This window comes from Alligator sinensis, unplaced genomic scaffold, assembly GCF_000455745.1.
Source record: "Alligator sinensis unplaced genomic scaffold, ASM45574v1 scaffold69_1, whole genome shotgun sequence".
Classification (NCBI taxonomy): domain Eukaryota; kingdom Metazoa; phylum Chordata; order Crocodylia; family Alligatoridae; genus Alligator; species Alligator sinensis.
In genome coordinates this window covers 589815-611239 of record NW_005842443.1, presented here as the reverse complement: position 1 = coordinate 611239, position 21425 = coordinate 589815, and the positions used below count along the sequence as shown (strand labels likewise).

The following is a 21425-nucleotide window of genomic DNA, read 5'->3' as shown; positions in this document are numbered from 1 at the left end:
CCGCCGCTGCTGTGGGGGCCGGGGCCAGCGACACCGCCGCAGGGGGACGGGGCCAGGACCAAGGTGGGCCGGGCTGCGCCACACCACTCCCCGCTGGGCCCAGGCAGGCTGGGTTGTGCCGCTGCTGCTGCGGAGGCCGGGACCATCTGCGCCGCCTCCCCGCTGGGCCCCAGGCAGACCAGGCTGTGCTGCTGCTGCTGCCGGGGCCGCTGAGGGGGCCAGGGCAGGCTGCGCTGCCTCCCTGCTGGACCCAGGCAGGCCAGGCTGCACTGCCACTGCTGCGGGGGCTGGGGCCATGGAGGGCTGGGCTATGTAGCCTCCCTGCTGGGCCCGGGCAGGCCGGGCTGTGCCGCCGCTGCTGGGGCAGACCGGGCTGCGCTGCCTCCTCGTGTATACACCGCCGCGGGGAATACACAGGTGCGGCATATACGTGGATTTATTTACAAAAATACTATTTCCCGCGGGTTATACGTGGGTGTGACATACCCGCGGGCGGGGTATATGCGTGAAAATACAGTACTGCACAGTAAGCATGGGTACATACAGACACATGTGCTTACTGCATAGTGAACTACGCTACTACATAGTACAGCATCTTGCGTAGATGCACCCCACCTGTCTGCCCCTCTCCCAGTAGGAGCGGATTAACATTTAGAAACGAACACTCACACCACATAGAGCTGTCAATGCTAGATTTTAGTTTATAAGAACTGGCATGCTTCAAAGGCAGTCACACAAGGAGCACTAACTAGCTTCTGTGGGAGCAGATTACTGTTCTCCACAGATTGAGGTTTAAATTGAAGATGATCTAAATGATGAGAAATACTACTGTTTCTAAAGAGCAACTCCTGTCTTCTCTCTTGGCAATACTACAAAAAAACTAAGCTTCATTCAAGCTAGAATACCTAAGTGAAATGTGCATCAAATCAGAACCTCTCTCTTTCCCAAAGAACAGTCTTATTTCCAGAGTTTATATTACCTGTAACATTTCTGGCCGAGTCTCTTGGATAACCACAGAAGTTGTGGGCCAAGTTAATACTCCAGGTACAATCTTACGATTAACCATTGTCTGCGATTTCAGGAACTGATCCAGAGCATCTGAAAATCTAAATTTCAAACAGATAACAGGATGTTTAGATTACATATCAGTAATCTCTACAACCATTTCATACAAATGACTTACAGGGAATATAATACTTCATATGTGTGCAACTCATGTGGTCCTTAAGGAAACTGAGTTAGCATAATATTTAAAAGTAACAAATTAAAATGGGCTGAAAGGAAAGGTTTAACTATTAAAAAGGAACAGAATATTTAGAACATATAAAATAGAACAATGTATTTTAAGAGCACATCTGCATCTGCCCAAACTCAAAATCATTCAAGTTTTACATTGTACCAACCTGTTTTGTCTAAAATATACTTTTCCAATTCCATAATGTGCCAAGCAATTAAATCTCTCCTTCTGGTACTGTTCAATTATTTTGTTAAATTCATCTTCAGCCTTTGCTAATTCCTTCAAAATAAAATTAAAAGAGACTCATTCACAGTCTATTTGAAAGAAGGAAAAAGCTTTTGGATAGGTGTTCTTAACTGCATCTTGTATGCATTAATCAGCTCAAAGAACAATAAGGGTTTGATTGCATAGTTTGTTATGCAGATGTGAGAGAAAAGAGACAGATGACTGACCATAGCTTACATACTCCAAATTAAGCTTCTCCTTTAACTAGTCCATTCATTTTATTACTTTAGGGAGGCATGTGTAAAATGTTACCATTAGTCTTTAAACTTTCTAATGAATAAATCTAAACACTGTTTAACTAACCCCCAATCTCCAGTGAACATACTTTCTTTACTATATTGCTATTTTTAGACATATTCCAAAATATTGAATTTTATTTTTTAAATGAGGTAGACCTTTCTGGTGTTGTACATTAAAGGACCAACACTGTCAACAAAACTCAACCAAAAGTCAACAAAAATAAAATGTATAACTATCTCCTCTATATATTAGAAAAAAGGGAAGACAATAATTAATACAGGAAATGATTTTTCCTTCATTAGCTTGGTCTCCAAATCCAATTTGAAAACTTAAAGTAATGGTCTTGATTGCCATATTAACTTCTTGAGCTCCAATAAAATAAAAAAACAACACTGCAGACAGTAGGCAATATGACTGCCTAACATCTAATAAAACCTCCTCTCCTGATATTTACTTAGTCTGTTAAACAGAGGCAAAAATGCATCACCTACTGTCTGGACTGGAATTAACATACCAATAAAAGAACTTTAGAAGTTTCAAGTCTTACCTCTGGCTGCCCTATTCCAAGAAGAGCAGTAGCATGCCCATAGATGATCACAACATAATCAATAACAGCAAGGTTCAGCTTCTACAATAGAAGCAAGGGAATCATAACAATAGAATATGTCAAGACTAAGCTACCAACCCTGAATGTTCTTCTGTGCCTTGATGTGGAAGTACTATTTATTACTACCACTATTACTGATTGATAGGAAGAAAAAAAAACAACAAAAAAACAAACAAACAAAAAACTGTCCACACTGCTCATACCATCACTATCCCCCAGCAACAAAAGTGTTAAGATGGGTATATATAAAAAAAAAAAAAGCGCGTTAAGCTAGGTAAAGAAAATTAAGGATTTCTGATCTTTTTTGGCTTATGGGGACCATCTTCTCATCACCTGCCCACCTTGAGATATAGCATGGCAACAATCTGAAACTGACGTTCTTGGCAAAGTCGTGACACGGGTTGGTAGGCTGCATTCACTGATAAAATGCTTGACACTGGGTGTGTGTACACATGCAATTCATGGAAAGCAATTAACTCCGGAGCTTATTGCTCCCAGGCACACTGTTTGAATGTGCACATGGGGCGACAGCACACTGAGCCTGGTAGGAGCAGCCCCAGCTAGCAGGGGGCCCCAGGGGCCAGCCTGCCGGCCCAAGGCTGTCCCGTCCCGTGTCCCCCCCCCCCTGCTCAAGGTGTTGTGGAGGGGCTGTCTGGGACATGAGGGTGCTCCAGTGCAGGACTATAGCTGGCAGACAGCCCCCACACTGAAGCAACCCTTATGCCCCAGCTAGCCACGGCAGCATCTATACGTGCACTGCTGTAAAGTAAAAATCTCTGCAGCAGGATTGTACGTATATTTACAAGTATTATCCTTTACAATCCTGGGGTGCTGTCCTTTGTATGGGTGCTGCAGAATACTGCACAATGTTATTGTTAGGTGTGCAAACACCTACACAATTCACAAGCTAAAACAAGAGTTCTTAAATATGAATCCATACTGAGAGAAAGGCTCTGACCTGTTTTTGTAGGGGGGGTTTTCAGTCCTGTAATTGGAACAATACAGCATATATGTTGCATCTCTTCCCTACATGCCATTCTATGTCTTTTTAGATTATAATTCCTTTAAACAGACTAGGTCTTCCTTTATATTTTATTTGTACAGTGCCTAGCACACAGTAGACTGAAGTGGAAACAAAAAGTAATTACAATAATAAACTATTTTCAAAGAAAAGAAAGAAGGTGAAATATTTACAGGATAAAGTACACTGACCCTCAATCTTTGGATCTTTGAAAACTCTTGGCGCTCTGGTGTAGTGCCCGAAGACTGGAAGAAGGCCAATGTGGTGCCTATCTTCAACAAAGGGAGGAAAGTGGATCCGGCTAACTATAGGCCCATCAGCCTGACTTCTATCCCGGGGAAGATCTTAGAAAAGTTTATCAAAGAGGCCATCCTTAATGGACTGGCCGACGCCAACATCTTAAGGGATAGCCAGCACGGGTTTGTTGCGGGTAGGTCTTGCTTGACCAATCTCATTTCCTTCTACGACCAGGTGACCTATCACCTGGACAAGGGAGAAGAGATTGATGTCATATATCTTGACTTCAAAAAAGCCTTCGATCTGGTGTCCCATGATCGCCTCTTGGAGAAACTGGCCAATTGTCGCCTTGGGTCCTCCACGATCCACTGGCTGGAAAATTGGCTCCGGGGTCAGACCCAGAGGGTAGTAATCGATGGAAGTCACTCATCGTGGTGTCCTGTGACCAGTGGGGTCCCCCAAGGCTCTGTCCTTGGACCCATACTGTTCAACATCTTCATTAATGATGTGGACACTGGAGTCAAAAGCGGACTGGCCAAGTTCGCCGATGACCCCAAACTTTGGGGCAAAGCATCCACACCAGAAGACAGGCAGGTTATCCAGGCTGACCTGGACAGGCTCAGCAAGTGGGCGGACGAGAATCTGATGGTGTTCAACGCCGATAAATGCAAGGTTCTGCTTTCATCCATAGATGCTTCTCAAGCAAATCCCGGGACGTCATTCTCCCCCTGTACTCGGCCTTAGTGAGGCCGGAGCTGGAGTACTGTGTCCAGTTTTGGGCTCCACAATTCAAAAAGGATGTGGAGAAGCTTGAGAGAGTCCAGAGAAGAGCCACGCGCATGATCAGAGGTCAGGGAAGCAGACCCTACGATGACAGGCTGAGAGCCCTGGGGCTCTTTAGCCTGAAAAAGCGCAGGCTCAGGGGTGATCTGATGGCCACCTACAAGTTTATCAGGGGTGACCACCAGCACCTGGGGGAACGTTTGTTCACCAGAGCGCCCCAAGGGATGACGAGGTCGAATGGTCACAAACTACTTCAAGATCGTTTCAGGCTGGACATAAGGAAGAACTTCTTTACTGTTCGAGCCCCCAAGGTCTGGAACAGCCTGCCACCGGAGGTGGTTCAAGCGCCTTCATTGAACACCTTTAAGATGAAACTGGATGCTTATCTTGCTGGGATCCTATGACCCCAGCTGACTTCCTGCCCTTTGGGCGGGGGGCTGGACTCGATGATCTTCCGAGGTCCCTTCCAGCCCTGATGTCTATGAAATCTATGAAATCAATAAACAGGTCAGAACTCTCTCCCTTGATTTTACCTTTAATTCTGAAGGATCCAGAATATTCATCAACTGCGAAAAGGCCTGCTCAGCACTGCGACAGCGCTGGTCCATCAAGGCTTTATAGCCATCACAAACAAGAGATTTTAACATTTCTGGCAACATAGTTGGATCCACCTAAAAAAAAAAAAAAAAAAAAAAAAAAAAATATTCACAATCAAATTTTGGTTCACTATATTATAAAATAAGCCCAATATTAAAAAAAAAAAAAGTTTACCTGATAGATGATTACTATCAGTATATCTTCATTTTAATTATAAACAATTATTCCTTCCTATATTTAATTCAGTTTTAGCATTCAGTCAAATCTGGCTTGCTGTTATCCAAAGCATCTCTGAACAGCCAATTTGGGTGAGTTTAAGAAAATTCTATTCCCATTCTGAAATAACTTCATTGGCTTTCCACTTATTTCAAAGTCAGTTAAAAGTTATTCCATTTCAGTGCTCGTTAGACTTGCTCCAGCCTACTTTACAGACCTATTCTCTCTAGTCCTCAGTTCAAATCTAGGCTTCTGTCTCTTCACCCAATTTCACCAGTTGAGTTCAAGTTTCCTTTTCAGCACTTTTGCTATCTAAAATTAGGCTCTCTGTGTATTTTTTTCCCCTCAGGCTGTCCAGTCCATGTAAAACAATTCCCTCTTGCCTGTATGTTCTCCCTTGGCCTTGGTTCATATTTAATGCTGAAATATCTTGGGATTAATTAAAATGACTGTACAAGTGTTACTCTTCCAGTTCACTTCCAAACATGGTATGTTTGAACAATTATGTCTTTGATTTCAATCCTATGTTCTGAACAACAGGGCAGACTTTCCTGCCAGCAGATGCCTATTAAATCAGTGGAGCTGCATGCCAGTGCACCACTCATTCCCCAGGGACACAGTTGAGTGATTGTGTTCTGAACAAATAATTAAGAGAAATCAAAACAGTTTAATTTCAAGGCAGCAACTATTTGTCAAAGTACAACACACAAGGGTTTTTACAACATATAAGCAGAGTAATATAAAATGTGCATAACGGACCAGAATACTATACTGTTTCTGTGTCACATGGACCTGTTTTATAAGCTGCCATCACTAGGACTCATTAACATATGATGGAACTTAAATTAAAATAAAAAGTCAAGCCCATAATTTTCTATCCAGTCACTGGAAGGCAGAGCAAGGATGGAGGAACAACTGTAAAAAATGGGGAAATTTCTGGAGGAAGTAAGGAAAACATGAGCTTAAGTTGCCCAACTGGCTGGTGGCACATGAGGCTAAACAGCACTGTGGAGTATTATTTTTAATTATATCAGAGGATAGAAAGTATGAAAAGATGCCCTTCTTATCTTTTATATACATTTATGCAAACACATTTAAAATCACCATTAATACTGTGACAAGCTGAACACCACAAAGTAGTTAATTATTAAAACTGTATTCTTAAGTCATGCTTAAAAGTACAGTTTTTCATACTTAGAAATAACCCATTTTTATTTTCATATACTTTTAAAAATAATGATTAGAAAGCTGTTTCTCATGTCCAAAGTAATACTACTGTTTTCTTGAATATAGTAAATATCTGAAATAATAATAGCCTATGGCACATGAGCAGCATACATACAATTGTAAAATGTAAAGTTTTATACCTTAAGAGTTTTATCTTGCTAAAATTCTCTCTGTGAAGAATTAAGTGTCAGAATTCAAGCTGTAAAAATGCTAAATGAACTCCAAAATAGAAAGGTTACTATAATAGTCTAGTTTGTGAAAACATTCCAAATATTTGTTGTCTTTTAAAAACAATATAGGAAGTAGGAAGAATGGTGATGGTAAAATTAGTCATAAATATGAGGCCTGTTACATTGCTAATGGACGAATATTTAAGTGACTGGTTGTTCATTTCTTTCGTTTTTTTAGGTTTTCATACCAAATTTCCTCTACATTGGTGACAATGTACCAGATCCTATTCCATTACTAGGCATCCAAGGAGTACTTAAAGTAATCCCATTCAAGTCACTGATGCAAAAGGAAGCAGGTAGGCCCCCTTCCTCCTTGCTACTTTTTGCGAGTTTGCCTTAAAGACAAAAATACACAAATGTAGACAAAATCTAACCAATGCCCCAAGCCAGGTATACTAGCTTGTTCTTTAAAGCACCTTCCAATATGGATCAGAGATTTTTTTTTTTTTGCCAGGTGGTAAAAGGTTTGGATTAAAACTCAGTAAGGCTTCAAGTTCACTGTGACATGCAGATATATGCTTGTCAGAAAGAAGCATGCTAAAACAATATCAGAGGTAAACTAGCTAAGCAAGTAGATCAAGTATACCATGTTAGTCAAATAAGTATTACAAATTCAGCAATGGTATTTAATGTTGCTGTCAACATCACATGGTTTATTCATAAAGAGAGACAAAAAGTTTTTTAAGCTACGATCTTAACATTTTGTGGTTTTCTTCAGTTACCTGTCGGACAGCACTGCAGAATTTATCCTGGATGTTTTTAGAGTCAATCTTCAAATTCAGGTGTTCTCTACAATTAAAGACAGTATTATCATAAGCTCAATTTCCAAGTCAGAGTATGCAGATACACATTATGATATATCCCATTATACAAAAAACAAGGAAAGTCCTTTGCTTATATAACTGCATGACATTTGACTTGGTACTACCCCATGGTCAAGGGCAGCAAACATTCATTGCCTTTGATACAAATCTCTAAGAATTCAGAAGAATCTTTTATCTCCAAAATAAACGGAGGAACTCCCTGGTATATACAAACAGGAATATGATCACTGAGCTAAACAAATATCCACCTCCTTAAAAAAAGACTAACAATATTTTCTTTTATGAGCTGAACAAACATTACGCCTTCATCCATCTCAAGAAAAAAATATTAACTCTTCTTAAGTGAAACTAAAAAGCCATGCAAACTGAAGGAAAATGATTAAGCAAGATCCTGCACCATCTGAAACTGGTATAATTCACAACTTATGTGAAAACCATGACCTTTCTATCTCTTTGTATATCATTGGGCAAGTTTACTTATTCCATATTTCGTTTACCAATCTGTTGAACAGGTGATAATTCTTCCTTTCTCCTACTCTCTGTCTTGTTTATTTATATTAGTCTTTAAGATGGATGAACCTCTTTGCGATATGTAAATATAGCAGAAGTGACCGGGTTTTCTTTTTGATCCTCTAGGTCAATGAGGGCTAACCTTTTTGGCAGCCCTGCCACAAATTAGCCCAGCACCCTCTCCAAGTGACATTCTTCCCCTGCCCAATCTGCAGCTCTGCTTCCTTCTCCCTATTTAGTATGCCCTATCTAATCTGCTGCTCTATTTTCTCCTACCTGCCCTACATGCCACTGCATTGCTTATCACCTCCACCATCTGCCAGTGGCCACTCTCAGAGGCCATGTTTGGCCACACCTGCTCTGGGCCATAAGTGGCATGGGCAGCCTTTGTTGTGGAGCACATGGCAGACTGGAAGGAGCAGGGAACACAGTAGCAGATAGGGTAAAGGAACAAAAAGAAGGGCAACAGATTGGACAAGGGGTAGGGAGTGGAGAGCAGGGCAACAGATTGGGCAGGAGAAGGGGATCAGAGTGGTACTTGGAGGGCACAGGGTTCACCTCGTGAGACAGCTACCAAAAAGATTGGCCCCACTGCTCTAGGCCAAGAGTGTCAAACAGCTGACCTACGAGGTTTCTCATAGGCTACGTCACCCACCTCGAGTCTGGATTTGGTTTATGGGGCACCAGAAGCCCTATGGCAGTGGTGTTGATCCCAATGGCTGCTTGAGCTGCTGTTTCAGCACAGCTGTGGAACCCAGGGAGTTTACACAGCTCACTTAAGTCTATCCCTTCCTGCCACCTAAAATCAAGGTTTGTCATCCCCCTCTGGGAACTAAAATCAGTTGGGGGAGGGGGAAAGGAAGGGGCAAGGGGCTGAGCAGCAGCCACAGGGAGTAACACCACTGTCACTGCACACAGGTCTTCCAGCACATGAGGCCCTGCAATTTGGCCACCCCTGCTGCAGGCCATACAGAAATATAAAACAGAAACAGATTTCAGTTTTAAGAAACCCTTGAAATTTAGCCCACTAGATTTTATGGGTTCTATAAATGTTTTTAACAACTGATCTGACACTGCCCCCAAAACTGAATAGATGTACAGTATTTAGCTTTTGGACAAAGCATACATGCATATGCTTAAAAATTAAGGACATTAATACTCCCACTGCCTACACTGGAATTATTCACACAGTTAAATTAGAAAACCTGTTGACAAAAAGAAATTCTGTACTTTCAGTTCTGAAAATGGTTGAAAATGTGTTCCTGTGGCCAAGGCAGTTCTTCTATGTCTTTTTTGTGTTACTATTTAGGCATATCTAAATGAGATGTTAACTGTGGAATTGCCTAATTAGCTCTGCAGTAGACATTTTAGCATCTACACACTGCACCCCCATTAGGCTGCAGGAAACTAATAAACTCTGCAGCAGGTTAACACTTGTAAAGACAAGTACTTTCCTGCTGCAGATTTAAAAAAAAAAAAAAAAAAAAGCAGCAACGCATCTAGATGCTGACCTGGCTGGCTGGGGCATGAAGATGCTTCAGTGTCAGGGCTGCATACTGGCTAGCCTGGCACTGAAACACCTTCATGCCCCAGCCAGCCCCTCTGCAGCACACTGAGCTGGATCAGAAAAGCCCTCAGTTGCCAGGCTGACCCCCAGGACCCTCTGCCAGCTGGGGCTGCTCCAACTCATCTCAACATGCCGTCATCCTGGGTGCACATGTAAATGTAGTGCCCTGGAGCAATCAACTCCAGTGTGAAATGCACTGGAGTTAATTGCTGCACATTAAATATACGTGTGCAGCCTCCGAGTATTAAAAAGCTGTTTACTAAAACATCCTCGATATCAAATGATAATCCAAGATATCTAGCCTCTTAGAAATCTACAACACATTTTGTTTTTTACTTGAAACAAATTATTTTTTACAACAACAACAACTTGAAAATATACAAGAAAACAATAATACTTTTGAAGCATCTTAAAAAATAATTTATAAATCCCTATATGCCATATAGTAGCCCTGCCATGCCTCTGGGCAGCACTATGATCTGCTAGGCAGAAGGCTTTGACTCAGAAATATCACAATAATCATATCAGCATGGCCCAAAACTTAATAAGGATCATCCCATAAGAAACAAACTGAAGACAGCATGCCAAGCTGGAATCAGAGTTCTCAGAGGCAACTTGTCTGCTACATACAGACAACAGCACATACAAGGCCTTGAAAATATGATACAAACCAAGTTATGCTGATAGGAGTACATTTTGACCAAATAATTAGAACAAGATCCACATTATCTTACACTGTCCAACAAACACAGTCATTGTTATGTCTAATTTATCAGAGAAACAGCTAAAAAGATACAAATACCATGGTAGTTTGGAGAAATGTTAAGTCATTTAACAAGAATTTTCATATTATACATTTATTTATACATGGCTCACAAAAAAACGCCAAACATTAGAGCTCTCCATGAAAGCTGATTAAAATACATTTAATCAACAGTTATCTTAAAGTGCAGGTTTTCCTTGAAATGTACGTTTAATATGTCAGACTAGGTCAAGTTAAAAAGCAATTTTCTATAACTTCCAGCAAAACATAATTTCACACCAATTCTCTTTCATTAACCTTAATTCCCCTTTATCATTAACACCTTAACAAAATCATAGGGTTAATTTATACCTTCAACTACTGCAGGAATAACAAAACAATTAACTAAGGCTGCAAGAATGAAAGCTTGAGTACATAATGAGTAACTTGTAAATTAATTCAAAGTCCTAAAATGCCCTACTACTATAATGATATTATAGCTAAAATGTGAGCCAAAAACTTCTGCAGTGCCTAGAGATATACAGGTCTACCTAAGGATTTTTTCATTACCTTTAATAAAGTGCCCAATCAGATCAAGAATGAAGTAAGGACAAACTGTCAATCTAAATAATAATTTTTAAGAAGTGCTACAGCCCATGAAAATCCTGAAAAGACTTCATTTTTACTTTCATTTGGTCAATTATGTTAAGATTTTGTATTCAGGTGTTGATTATTCTAGATACTTTTTATTCAAAGATTACCAAAAAGAATTTAAAGAAAAAATGAACAAACTTAAAGGAAGATTAAAATATAGAATTATTATTTTAGTTATGTTCTCCAGTGTTTTGTTTGTTATTGAAGACAGGATTTATCATCAGAGCTTTTGCTTTTTCAGTTTACTTTCTACCCCTTGACCATAACCTTATGCCTAGGAAAAATATCTACTACTATAAAATAATTCAATGTTATAGCCTTCAAGAGGATGAAAAAGCTGGTGAAAACAGCTTTTAAGTTTAAAAAAAGTACATCATCAGTAAAAAGCAAACAAAATGTATTAAAACATTCAAAATGTACATTTAACCTTCTATCTGATCTATTTTAACACTTCCCCAAGATAACAGTTGTCCTTATAAAAATAAAATAAAAATAGGGAGAGTCAAAATTTTCAAGTGTCATCCCAGAAGTTTTCATCATAAAAAGCAACTCATGATAAACTATACTCACCTTGCCTTTTCAGAATCACTAGTTTTGTTCTTTGGCTTTCCTTTATTTTGGTGATTCTGTCCTATTATGGAATAATGACAGTTTATAAAATGAAAACAACATTAATTTTAAAAAGGCATCAGTTTAAGTCACATTCTAATCCAATTCATATTATCCATTTGATATAACTTTGTGTAGTTTCTCCCTTTCCAAAAGTCACTCAACAAAGCACCACAACAATTTATAAAAATAAGTCAGGCCATTATTTAACAGGTGGATATATCGAAACAGAAATTTAAGATGTACTTAAAAATGTAGTGTATTTGCAAGATCCCACTCTAACTAAATTAAATGACCTACTTATAGTTTTTAAAGGGAAATAGTGCACATAAACTTAAGACACAGTATTATTTCAACTTTTGATATTTAAACTAAAGACAATTCCCTTCTTTAAAAACACTTAGTTGAACGAAAAACTCAGTAAATTCAAGCCACAGGTTCTCTTGAAGAATGAAAGAGAGGAGAAGAAAACACACCAGTCATTTTCTTGTACCTATGCCAGGCTATATTATAATGTTCCACAGCATCAAAATTTGGACTTCTTCTCCACAGCATTAATCAGGCAACTATAACTGAGATCCAATTTTCTATACTACTTATTTCATCATGGAAGTTTTCAAAATGACGATTTTGTACACTGATCCTAAGACACCTTAAAGTCATGGTTTTCCAAAAGTACAGAGTACTCAGAAAATCACCTCCATTTGCGATTGTTTAGCAGTTGGCAAATGAAGAAAGGTTGGGGGAAAAAAAAGAAAGTGACTGGTCTAAAATATTATTTGACTTCAGACCACTGACTCAGATCAGTATTTAATTCTGTGGCTGCAAATGTTTGATAATTCAACAAAAAGAGACACATTATTGCTCAACAGAGCTCTGCTGAGTCCTTATGACTCAAACATATACAATGTCAATAAGGTAATACTGATTCAGTACCAACAATAGGAGTTGATAAAATTTAAAAAAAAAGTTACACGGATAACTGCCCTGAAAACAATGATAAGCAAGCACTTTATATAAAACACATCTTACACATTATATATTTCGATATTAACATGGCCAACTCAGTTTGTGGCAGCCTATAATTTAATTCTTAGTCTAGAATCAGCTAAAGAATATATAGAACATGTTGTGTTAACACCCATCTTTTTTTCAGACAAAAGCCAAGGAGTTAACTGACCAAATGCAAAAGATTTTTGATTATTTGTTTGCCCTGAGCTTGAAGGATGTGTAATGTAAGACTGCCTTAATTGTATAGTTCAGATTGTCAAAACAGTCACAAACCAGGTAAGCTATGAAAAACAGGAAAATAGCTTAGCCTTGAGGAACATCTTGTTTGAGAGCAAAAGGAAGACAGACTTGGCTAGTCATTCTGACACTGCTGTTATACAAGTTGTGCATGAGAAAAATGCAAAAAAATATGATCAATTATTACAATACGTAAAAGTTGCATGGACATTATATTGCACACCACAAACTTCAGTCCAAAAATGAAACAATGCCATCTATGTTTCTGTTCTTCCCTCAATACAGTTCACATTTAAAATAAAAAAACAGAAAAACAAGTTTTCATACGCAATACAAGCTCTCCTCCAAAATAAAATCACCCAGAGCAATCATCATCTATCTCTAAGAACTGATACTGATCATTTCAATCTCCTCTGAGAATATGAAATATGGAGAAAGGCAAGTGTGAACTACTTACCCCAGAAACACCTTAATGCATTAGAAGTAACACTAGTTCTACTAGGAAGTGCCATTAAGAACGAATAAAAAAAATACACTACAGAAAAGCAAATGTGCTCAAAAAAATGCATTAAAATAAAGTTTCAAATGAAAATATGCTAAATGCTAATTAATTAAAAAAAATTTAAAGTATGGCACAGAAGTCCCATATATAAAAACTCCCACAATCCATAGGCCTTTCATTGAACAAAGAGCCTGGGAAAGAAAAATGAAAGCTTTACCTCCACCCACCTAAAGCCTGTAACAGTTAGTCATGCACAACCTAACTCCTCCTCCCAAATCAAGGCCAAATTAAATACTTCCTCTAAAATCAGTACTGACACAAGATCTCTTGTACCACAGACACTTAAGGGGGGGGGGGGGGGAAGTCTCACAAAAGAAAGGGGGAGGGAGTTAAAAACCCTAAAGGAACAAAGAATTAAAACTATTAGTGCTTTTGAATAAATCTGAGTTAAGTCACAACACTTCACAGACCTATTATCTGCCTGACCTTAATTAATTTTTCTTTCCCCAACCAACATTTTACCATTCCTTCCTTAACTTTCTAAAATTGGTTATCCTCTTCTGTCAAAAGCATCCAGGATCATAACTTAGCTGCTTCTTACTTTAACTATTATATAGTGATCTTTGCTTCTCAAATGTTTCCCTTCCAGACTATCCAGATGCAGCTGTCAAAATTATTTTCTTTTCCCAATTATGACATCCCTTCCCTACTTTATACTATCTTTCCACATTAACTCCCGTCAACAACTTCCAATATTTGGCTAACATCTTTTCCTCATAATTCTACCACACTATCTCTTCACACACACACACTTGCTTCAATTGGTCCCTCTGCATCTTTTCCTATTCCCAGCTTCAAAACAACCCCGTTCTTCCTTCAAAATGTTAATCTAAGCCTACTATTGTGCAACTCATTCATCCCACAACATCCAGATCATTCTGCTTATTGCCTGGTCATATACTACTTTCGAAAATACTACCCACAATTGATGACTGTGAAACTTAAGCTAAATTGGGCATACCCATAAAAGTTAAGCTACAAAATATTGATGACAATTGCATGGTGCAAGAGGATGCAAGTTTGTAGCTGGGACCTTCTGAAAAGAAACAGAGGCATCACTTCCAGCTTATCTTACTATACCTATGAAGATTTTAAGCAGGCTCCTATGTGTTTGGTATGCGACTGTGAAACATCTATCCTTGATTAATTACTATAGTACATATTTCTTTGCAATTAACTTGTGTTTATGTGCAGGAAGAGACATTTTCCATATGGGGTTCGATAGGCGTCTCCTCCTGATTCACTGTTGTTTCATCTCTGGTTCTCTTGATCTTCCAGGGACACATCTGTGTTTTTCTGGTTGTTAATCAATTTCCTGATATGTTTCAACTCAGTAGAGATTGATAACCTCCTGTTACTGAGAAAAGTAATTCGATCAAAATTGGGACTTTCTGATAACCAATAATGAACAGTTTAAGCAACAGGATCTTTCTGTTAGTTATTGCTTGGGTTTATTTTTTTTCTCTACTTAAGAATACTCTGAAGATGCTGAACACCAGGGTATAAGAGGAAAGAAGCAGCTAACTGGGCAGGTGCCAAGAGTGAGAAATCATTCAACACAAGAACTGCTACTGTGCCCAGAAAACCTGATCTCTCAGGTGACAGATCCATGCCTTCAGAAGCTGACAAGACTGAGACTGCCTCTTTGCCTGCATTGGTGAGATACTATCGCTTTTACAGCTAAATATACTGGACTTTGCTTTAATAGTGAACAGTTGTAGTAAATAAAGCATTTCTGTTATTTATCGCACAAGTTGTCTGAATCCTTTATACACTAGTCCCGAATCCCATTTCATAATTTAACAACAATATATATATATGCTACCCACTTATGCATCTAGAATTCAACTTTATAAACGTGCTCTACAGTCTGATCCTAACTGAGGAAAACCACCTAGAAGGATGTGACATCCCAACAGGACTACTTTTTGTGCTAAAGCCCTGTGCAAAAGTTAACTTAGTGGCAGTCAGGACTAGAAGGCACAGCATTTTGCAGGATCAAGCTCTGAAACTAAACCCACATTTCACTAAGCACCATGAATGTCTGTATACATCGCCTACATACCCATTTAAAACCAAAGCAAGTCATGGATTCCAAGAAAAAAATTCTGCCTTCTCAACTACTGAAAGTTTTACAAGAATTGGTCCTTTTTCAAAAGCTGGTCATGGGCAAGTAACTTGGGGTTTTTATAAGACAGAAAAGAAAAGAGTAAAAAAAGAAAGTTTTAAGGAATAAAAAACTGCCCACTGCTCCAAAATTTATACTTTCTCCCCACATAAAGAAGCTGTCTTCAGTTTGGTATTACTGTGTAGTAGGTAACTTTTATTTTCAGCAGAAAGAATAAACTTTAACATGGTTGTGCTCCAGTATTTAAAGACACTGGTATTTATTAATTCATTGAGTCTTGAAATTACACCCACCTCTCCTCATTATTTAAAAAAAAAAAATCCTATTCTTGAATCAAAGGGGGCAAAAACTAACTGGCTCCCCTTGCCTGACTCAGTTATCCCATCTTCCACGGTTTAGTTCCACTTGATCATCTCAAATGCATGCTGACAAATACGCTAACTAAGGGTGCAGCACGACAATTACTAAAGAAAAACACATTCTTACTATACAGAAGATTTCAGTAACCGACAAACGACTGCCTATCCCACGCTACCTCCCTAAAGTAGATGCTATTACAACACATTGCAGACAAGGTTCTTTGCGTAATTGCCACTAGGTGACAGGGAAGCTTCACAGAGCAAAGGGCTTCTTCCCTGGGAGTGGACATACATGTTCCATATAGCAACTTTCACATACAGTAAAGTTCAACACATTTTCCAAGGGGTAGCTCTACCTGGATTTGAGTGATTTACTGAGTAGCAAGGCTGTACACTACGTCCACCCGACTTTTTACTAGGTAGTAAGCATGTGCAACTGCACCTAACAAAGGATAAAGAAAACTGGAAAGACAAGATGTTCAGTGCTCACAATCCAGTATGATTCCAGAAATAAGAATGAAATACACAATTCATAATAGTTTACAGGAGTTTTTAGTACAGAATATTAATTTAAAGGTTTCTCGACTGACAACAGTTTATTTAAAAAAAACACCCTGTCAAATTCCTATTATTGTCAGTGCTAATTCAGATGGGGTACAAAGTAAAAAATTAACTCACCTGATGGTAACTCTGAATTATTCTCTTTACTTAGGGTATCAGTGGAGACCTAATGATACAGAAAAACATACATAGCTTTGAAAAGTCAAGTTAAGAGCCACAATATTTGATACATGCACAAGAAAGGGAAAGAAACAAGACAATAGTTCAATCTAAATACATTATGTTTAAACTGAAAATGACAATTAGGTCAGCATTATCTAGGACAATTATATTAAAATACATCATGGTAGCAATAAATAAATCGGAATTAGAAGTGATTAAGAGAGGAAGGAAGAACGGGGAAGTGGTTCCTGACAGATTAAGTACTTAATTACACTTCTGTGGCAGCAGAATCAATGTCCTAAATTGGGGTCTTGGGAAGCCCCCAGGGGGTACGCAGCAGTGGAACAGAAGTGGGGGCACTTCTGGTTTCGCTGGCGGTGCTCTGGGGTTTGCCGCAGGGGACCCCCTGCTCGACTGGCTGAGGGACTCCCTGCTTCTGGACTGGCCGCTGGAATACACCCACCAAAAAATGTTGAAACCCCCCCATTCTAAATTGTGTGTAGTCTGTTCAAAGACAGCTTCAGCATGAGCAAACTGAGGCCCAGACTTAATGGCAGACTGCAAAAATGAACGACACTGGGTAGAAGAGGGGTTATCTTTTTTAGCTTACTTTCCAAAGAAAGAGAAAAAGACAATATAAAAAAGGTAAAAAAACCCACAAAGAGTCTTCTACTTAAGAATCATAGGCTGCATTCAAGGGATTTCCATTTTGTACTCAGTCCTGTCAGACTGCTGCCTCCCCAACAGAATCATCCTTTTTCTTTATGCCAAGTTACAGAGCATAATCTGAGCCGTCCAACTGGTGGCACATTGTTTGCATGTGGCCTGTGAGGAGTTAACGGGATTGGCTCCTGTTCCCCATCACCCCAGCCACTCCAGGCGCAACATCACTTGGAGCCTCCAAGCTTCCCCTCCCTCCTCTGAGTTTTGCTGCCTGCCCACACCCCAGGGGGCTGAACAATTCAGCAAACATTAAATATTACACAGAAAAAAAATGTGCATGTCCAAATGACAACTTCTCTTCAAAAAAAAATTAAAACCTTCTATTTTATTTGAATTGCAGTTCTGATCCCCAATAGAATGATCAAGTTTGAAAAGAAAGCTATTTCACAACCAACTTTAATGTATAAAATTTGAATCTCTTACACGCCCAGTATATTTCATAGATGGTTTTTCTAGCCCATTTTTTCTTTGAAAAGACAAGCCATTTCATTTAAGTCTGTTTCAATCCAATGTTATGACCGATGCCTACAGAGCCTTGTGTACAACTCAAATAATCAACATTTTAGTTCTTAGAGCAGCTAAGATATTCTTGTATTACAACACACAAAACACTACCAACCCCTCCAATATTACTTATTCACAATAAAGCTAAATTACAGCTAAAGTAGGAAACAACTTGATTTGTTGAAAGTGCATGTATAATTTCAGCTACAAATCTGCATTAATAGGTTCTAAAAACTTCATGGTTGTACACGGATGGTGAGATGCATCTTAAATAAGGCAGATTTAGGATTTTTTCCAACTACTACAGAATCAGATTTTGCATGCAACAATTGTCACATCCAAAAAACAAAAAAACCAACAAAAAAAACACTAACATTAAGAACGTTTAAATTTGTAAAAATCTAAAAGTTTACTAATACACTGATTATCTAAAAAATATCCTGTCACACTCTTTGTATTAAATAATGAAATCTGCTCTCATGCTAGGTTGTTTTTTTTTTTTTTATGACCACCATCTCTCTGAAAAAGGTGAAGTGATAAAGCACTTGTTACATTTCTATAATATGATTTAACTTTCAGATTAGTGGGGTTTTTTTGTTTTTTGTTTGTTTTTTTTTTAATCTCATACTGCTAAAATACTACCTTTTTTTTTTTTGCTCGCAGTACAGAAAGTATTTATCAGCAATGTCTTGGCAAACCTACATTATGATGTAGGTTTGCCCAGATTTGTTACCTGCCTCAATAGGTAACAAATTTTAACAAGATGCTGTTCCAAAAACAAATACAATTTAAAATCTTCAAAACATCCTTTTACATTCTGAATATCTATACTTCCTCTGTTTTGAGACAAGCATCATAATTTCCTAACCCTCCATTTCCTCATGCTTTGCTCTTTCCCCTTGGTTACATTTCTCTGTAAATGAGTCAGCTTTTCTATCCAGCAACACCCTTGCACAAGTTTCTGGTAATCTTTCATACCTGTACAATACTTCAGTATTTTACATTACTAAAAGAGCCACATTATTCATTATCTTGGTTCCAGTTATATCTAGCATAAGTAACCAACTAATTTTGTGCAATTAGTAAGCAGAGGCAGGAAACATTAATTAAAAAAAAACCAGACATTAACACATTGAAAACCTTTCTGTTTTATTTCATCTAGTTTGGGAATGAAGCTTTTATGATTATTACAAGACGAGCAAATAAGGTCTTGTTGTAGCAAAAGTCCCAGCTTTTCTTTTCTTTTAATTTAAAATGCTTTCCCTCCCTTTCCCCAACCATTTCTGACTTTTTCTCTCCCTCTCTATTCCCTATAGATAAGTATAAGTAAGCTAAGATGTAGGATAAGCTTTAACATTTTATTTTAGGTAGTAAGTTTTATTTTTCTCTCCCCTCTTTGCAAATAAGTGCCCTGCTATTTTGATATAGGTATCCACTGTTTTATAAGTGATAATTATTATGTTTGTATTGATTTTTCACTGCTTTTATATTGTGTGATTGCTAACTTACATATGTAGGCCTAAAACAGTAAAGTCATGTTAAGTTCCCATTTTGTTTGTCAAGTCTCCATCTTATTACCCGTGCCCCATTGTGTAACCTATGACTTGTGCCTACCCCTTCTATGTAACTTGGCTCCTGAATGAATGGGGATGAATGAGAGACAATGGCAGTAGGTCTAAAAATAGCTCCCTCTGAATGACCAAACCATCAACACCAATACCTGGACCAATGACCCAGCCCTTGGAACCACCTACAGCATTCAAGAAACAAAAGATGAACCAACCCACCATTGTGCCAAGGCTGCACATGCTCAGTAAGAACATCTGGAGCCCTCTGGGACAGGACTGACATTGCCGGGACAGGCCCTCCCATAGGAGATCAGAGGTAGTCTGCTCCATAAAAAGAGGTAGAGAAGACAGACTCCTTGGGATGCCCTCTCCATCTGGACCAGCACTATGCCACACCACCTATCCACCCAGAGGCCCTGCCAGTGACCCCCTCTGGACAACACCTGCTGGACAAAGACTCCTTTCCAGACTGGATAGGTAGCTATCACCCCCACCCCCTCTTCAACCAAGGACTTGGACTCTGCTTCTCTTCCCTACCTGGACTCCAACACTTACACTGAGTCTGTTTCTCCTGCTGCCATTGTGAGTGCACGTGTGCGCAAGTGTGTGCATGTGTGAGAGAGTCAATAACTTCATGGGGCTGTGTAATGTGTTGTCTGTTTAATAAAACTGTTATATGGACCCCTGAGTTGGGTTTGCTTTACTACAGTCCGGCTCTGCTCCAATCTCTGCCCCTCTATCTTGTGTCTCATTTCTCCTTCTGCTTCTGGCTCTCCGCCACCTCCAAGACCTGTCTTGAGCTTCTCTCTGCCTCCAAACCCCGTTTCTTTGCCACTGGCTTATCCCCACTGCCTTTTCCCCCTGAGCTCCCAGGTTTCTGCCTCAGTTTCTTTCCTGGCTGTCTCCTCCTTGCCACCACTTATCTGCCCCTCTCCCCCAAGACATCTCAGCTGTCTGCCTCAGTTTTCAGGCCCAAGCTCCCAGGTTTCCGTCTCTCTCTTTCCTGGCTGTCTCCTCCTTGCCACCAGGCTTTTTTCCCTTGCACCAGTGACCTCGAGTAGTTCCTCAGCCAGCTTCTCTCTAGTCCATCGGTTCTAATCCCGGTTCTGGTAACTTTCACTCCCTACTCTTTAACTCTCTCTCACATTAACCTTCCCCCAAGTATCCCAGGTACCCCAAGCACACACAGCTTCAAGTTAGGAACTTATGTGTGTGTGATATACAAATTAGTGATCTGTGTATGTGTACTGAGTGTGTGGGTATGAACAATTGATTTTTGTCTAACTTTTGGGGTGTATAGTGTATGTGCTTGAATTGGTGATAGGTATGCATATGCCTAGGCTAGTTTGGATGTGTATGTGCCCGAGTTGGTAATGTATGTATGCACCCAAGTGATTTGTGTGTTTGTATATGTGCAATTGTGTCACACCTTCTTGTCTAACGGCACAATATTGAGATCATGAAAGTTGGCCTGACCCCACAGGGCAACGTTGTCTACCCAGGCAGGGCTGCAAACCATTGAAGAACTGGCACAATTTATGAGTGTCATCTCATTTTTTAATCAGTGAAAATTATGCTGGCTTCAAACTAGGATAAATAGAACTTTTTCAAATGATGCCTATGCTAATCATTTCAGAGGTTTTAGTTGTAGCCATGTTGGTCTAAAGGCATAGGCAAACAAAACTCTTGGGGTAGACACAATTCTATCCGGCCCACGGGGCCCCTAAAAAATGTAGAAAATTAATATTTCTCTGCCCTTGGTTCCTGCAAAAAATGACAAGAACAAAGGGCAGTAGGACCCAGGGGAAGCACAGCAGGCTCCAGCAACAGCGGGCCCCACCCAGCATCATCCCCCACCCCAGCCAGAAGCCCCTCCCAGGGCTTCTGGCCTGGAAGCATGTGGCTGCCCCATGCCAGAACCACAGGTAAGTTGGGGGGAGAAGGGCGTGGGGGGACCCTGGGCAGGGAAGGAGTGCAGGGAAGAAACGGCCCCTTCCCTGCCCCATGCTGCAGCTGCTCGCAGC

At 39.6% G+C, this 21425-nt stretch overlaps 1 protein-coding gene across 9 annotated transcripts in view; it reads right to left on the bottom strand.

Moving 5' to 3' along the window:
• The window catches only part of TTC3 (tetratricopeptide repeat domain 3), a 99834-nt gene that overhangs the window by 45288 nt on the left and 33121 nt on the right, over positions 1-21425 (bottom strand). For all 9 annotated transcript variants that reach the window (XM_025212053.1, XM_025212059.1, XM_025212055.1 and 6 more), the window contains 7 exons: positions 16562-16610; positions 11548-11608; positions 7403-7469; positions 4944-5081; positions 2310-2390; positions 1404-1516; positions 980-1106 (listed from right to left, as the gene is read on the bottom strand). In XM_025212053.1, coding sequence (XP_025067838.1) covers positions 980-1106; positions 1404-1516; positions 2310-2390; positions 4944-5081; positions 7403-7469; positions 11548-11608; positions 16562-16610 — 636 coding nt within the window. The remainder of the gene's footprint in view (positions 1-979; positions 1107-1403; positions 1517-2309; positions 2391-4943; positions 5082-7402; positions 7470-11547; positions 11609-16561; positions 16611-21425) is intronic.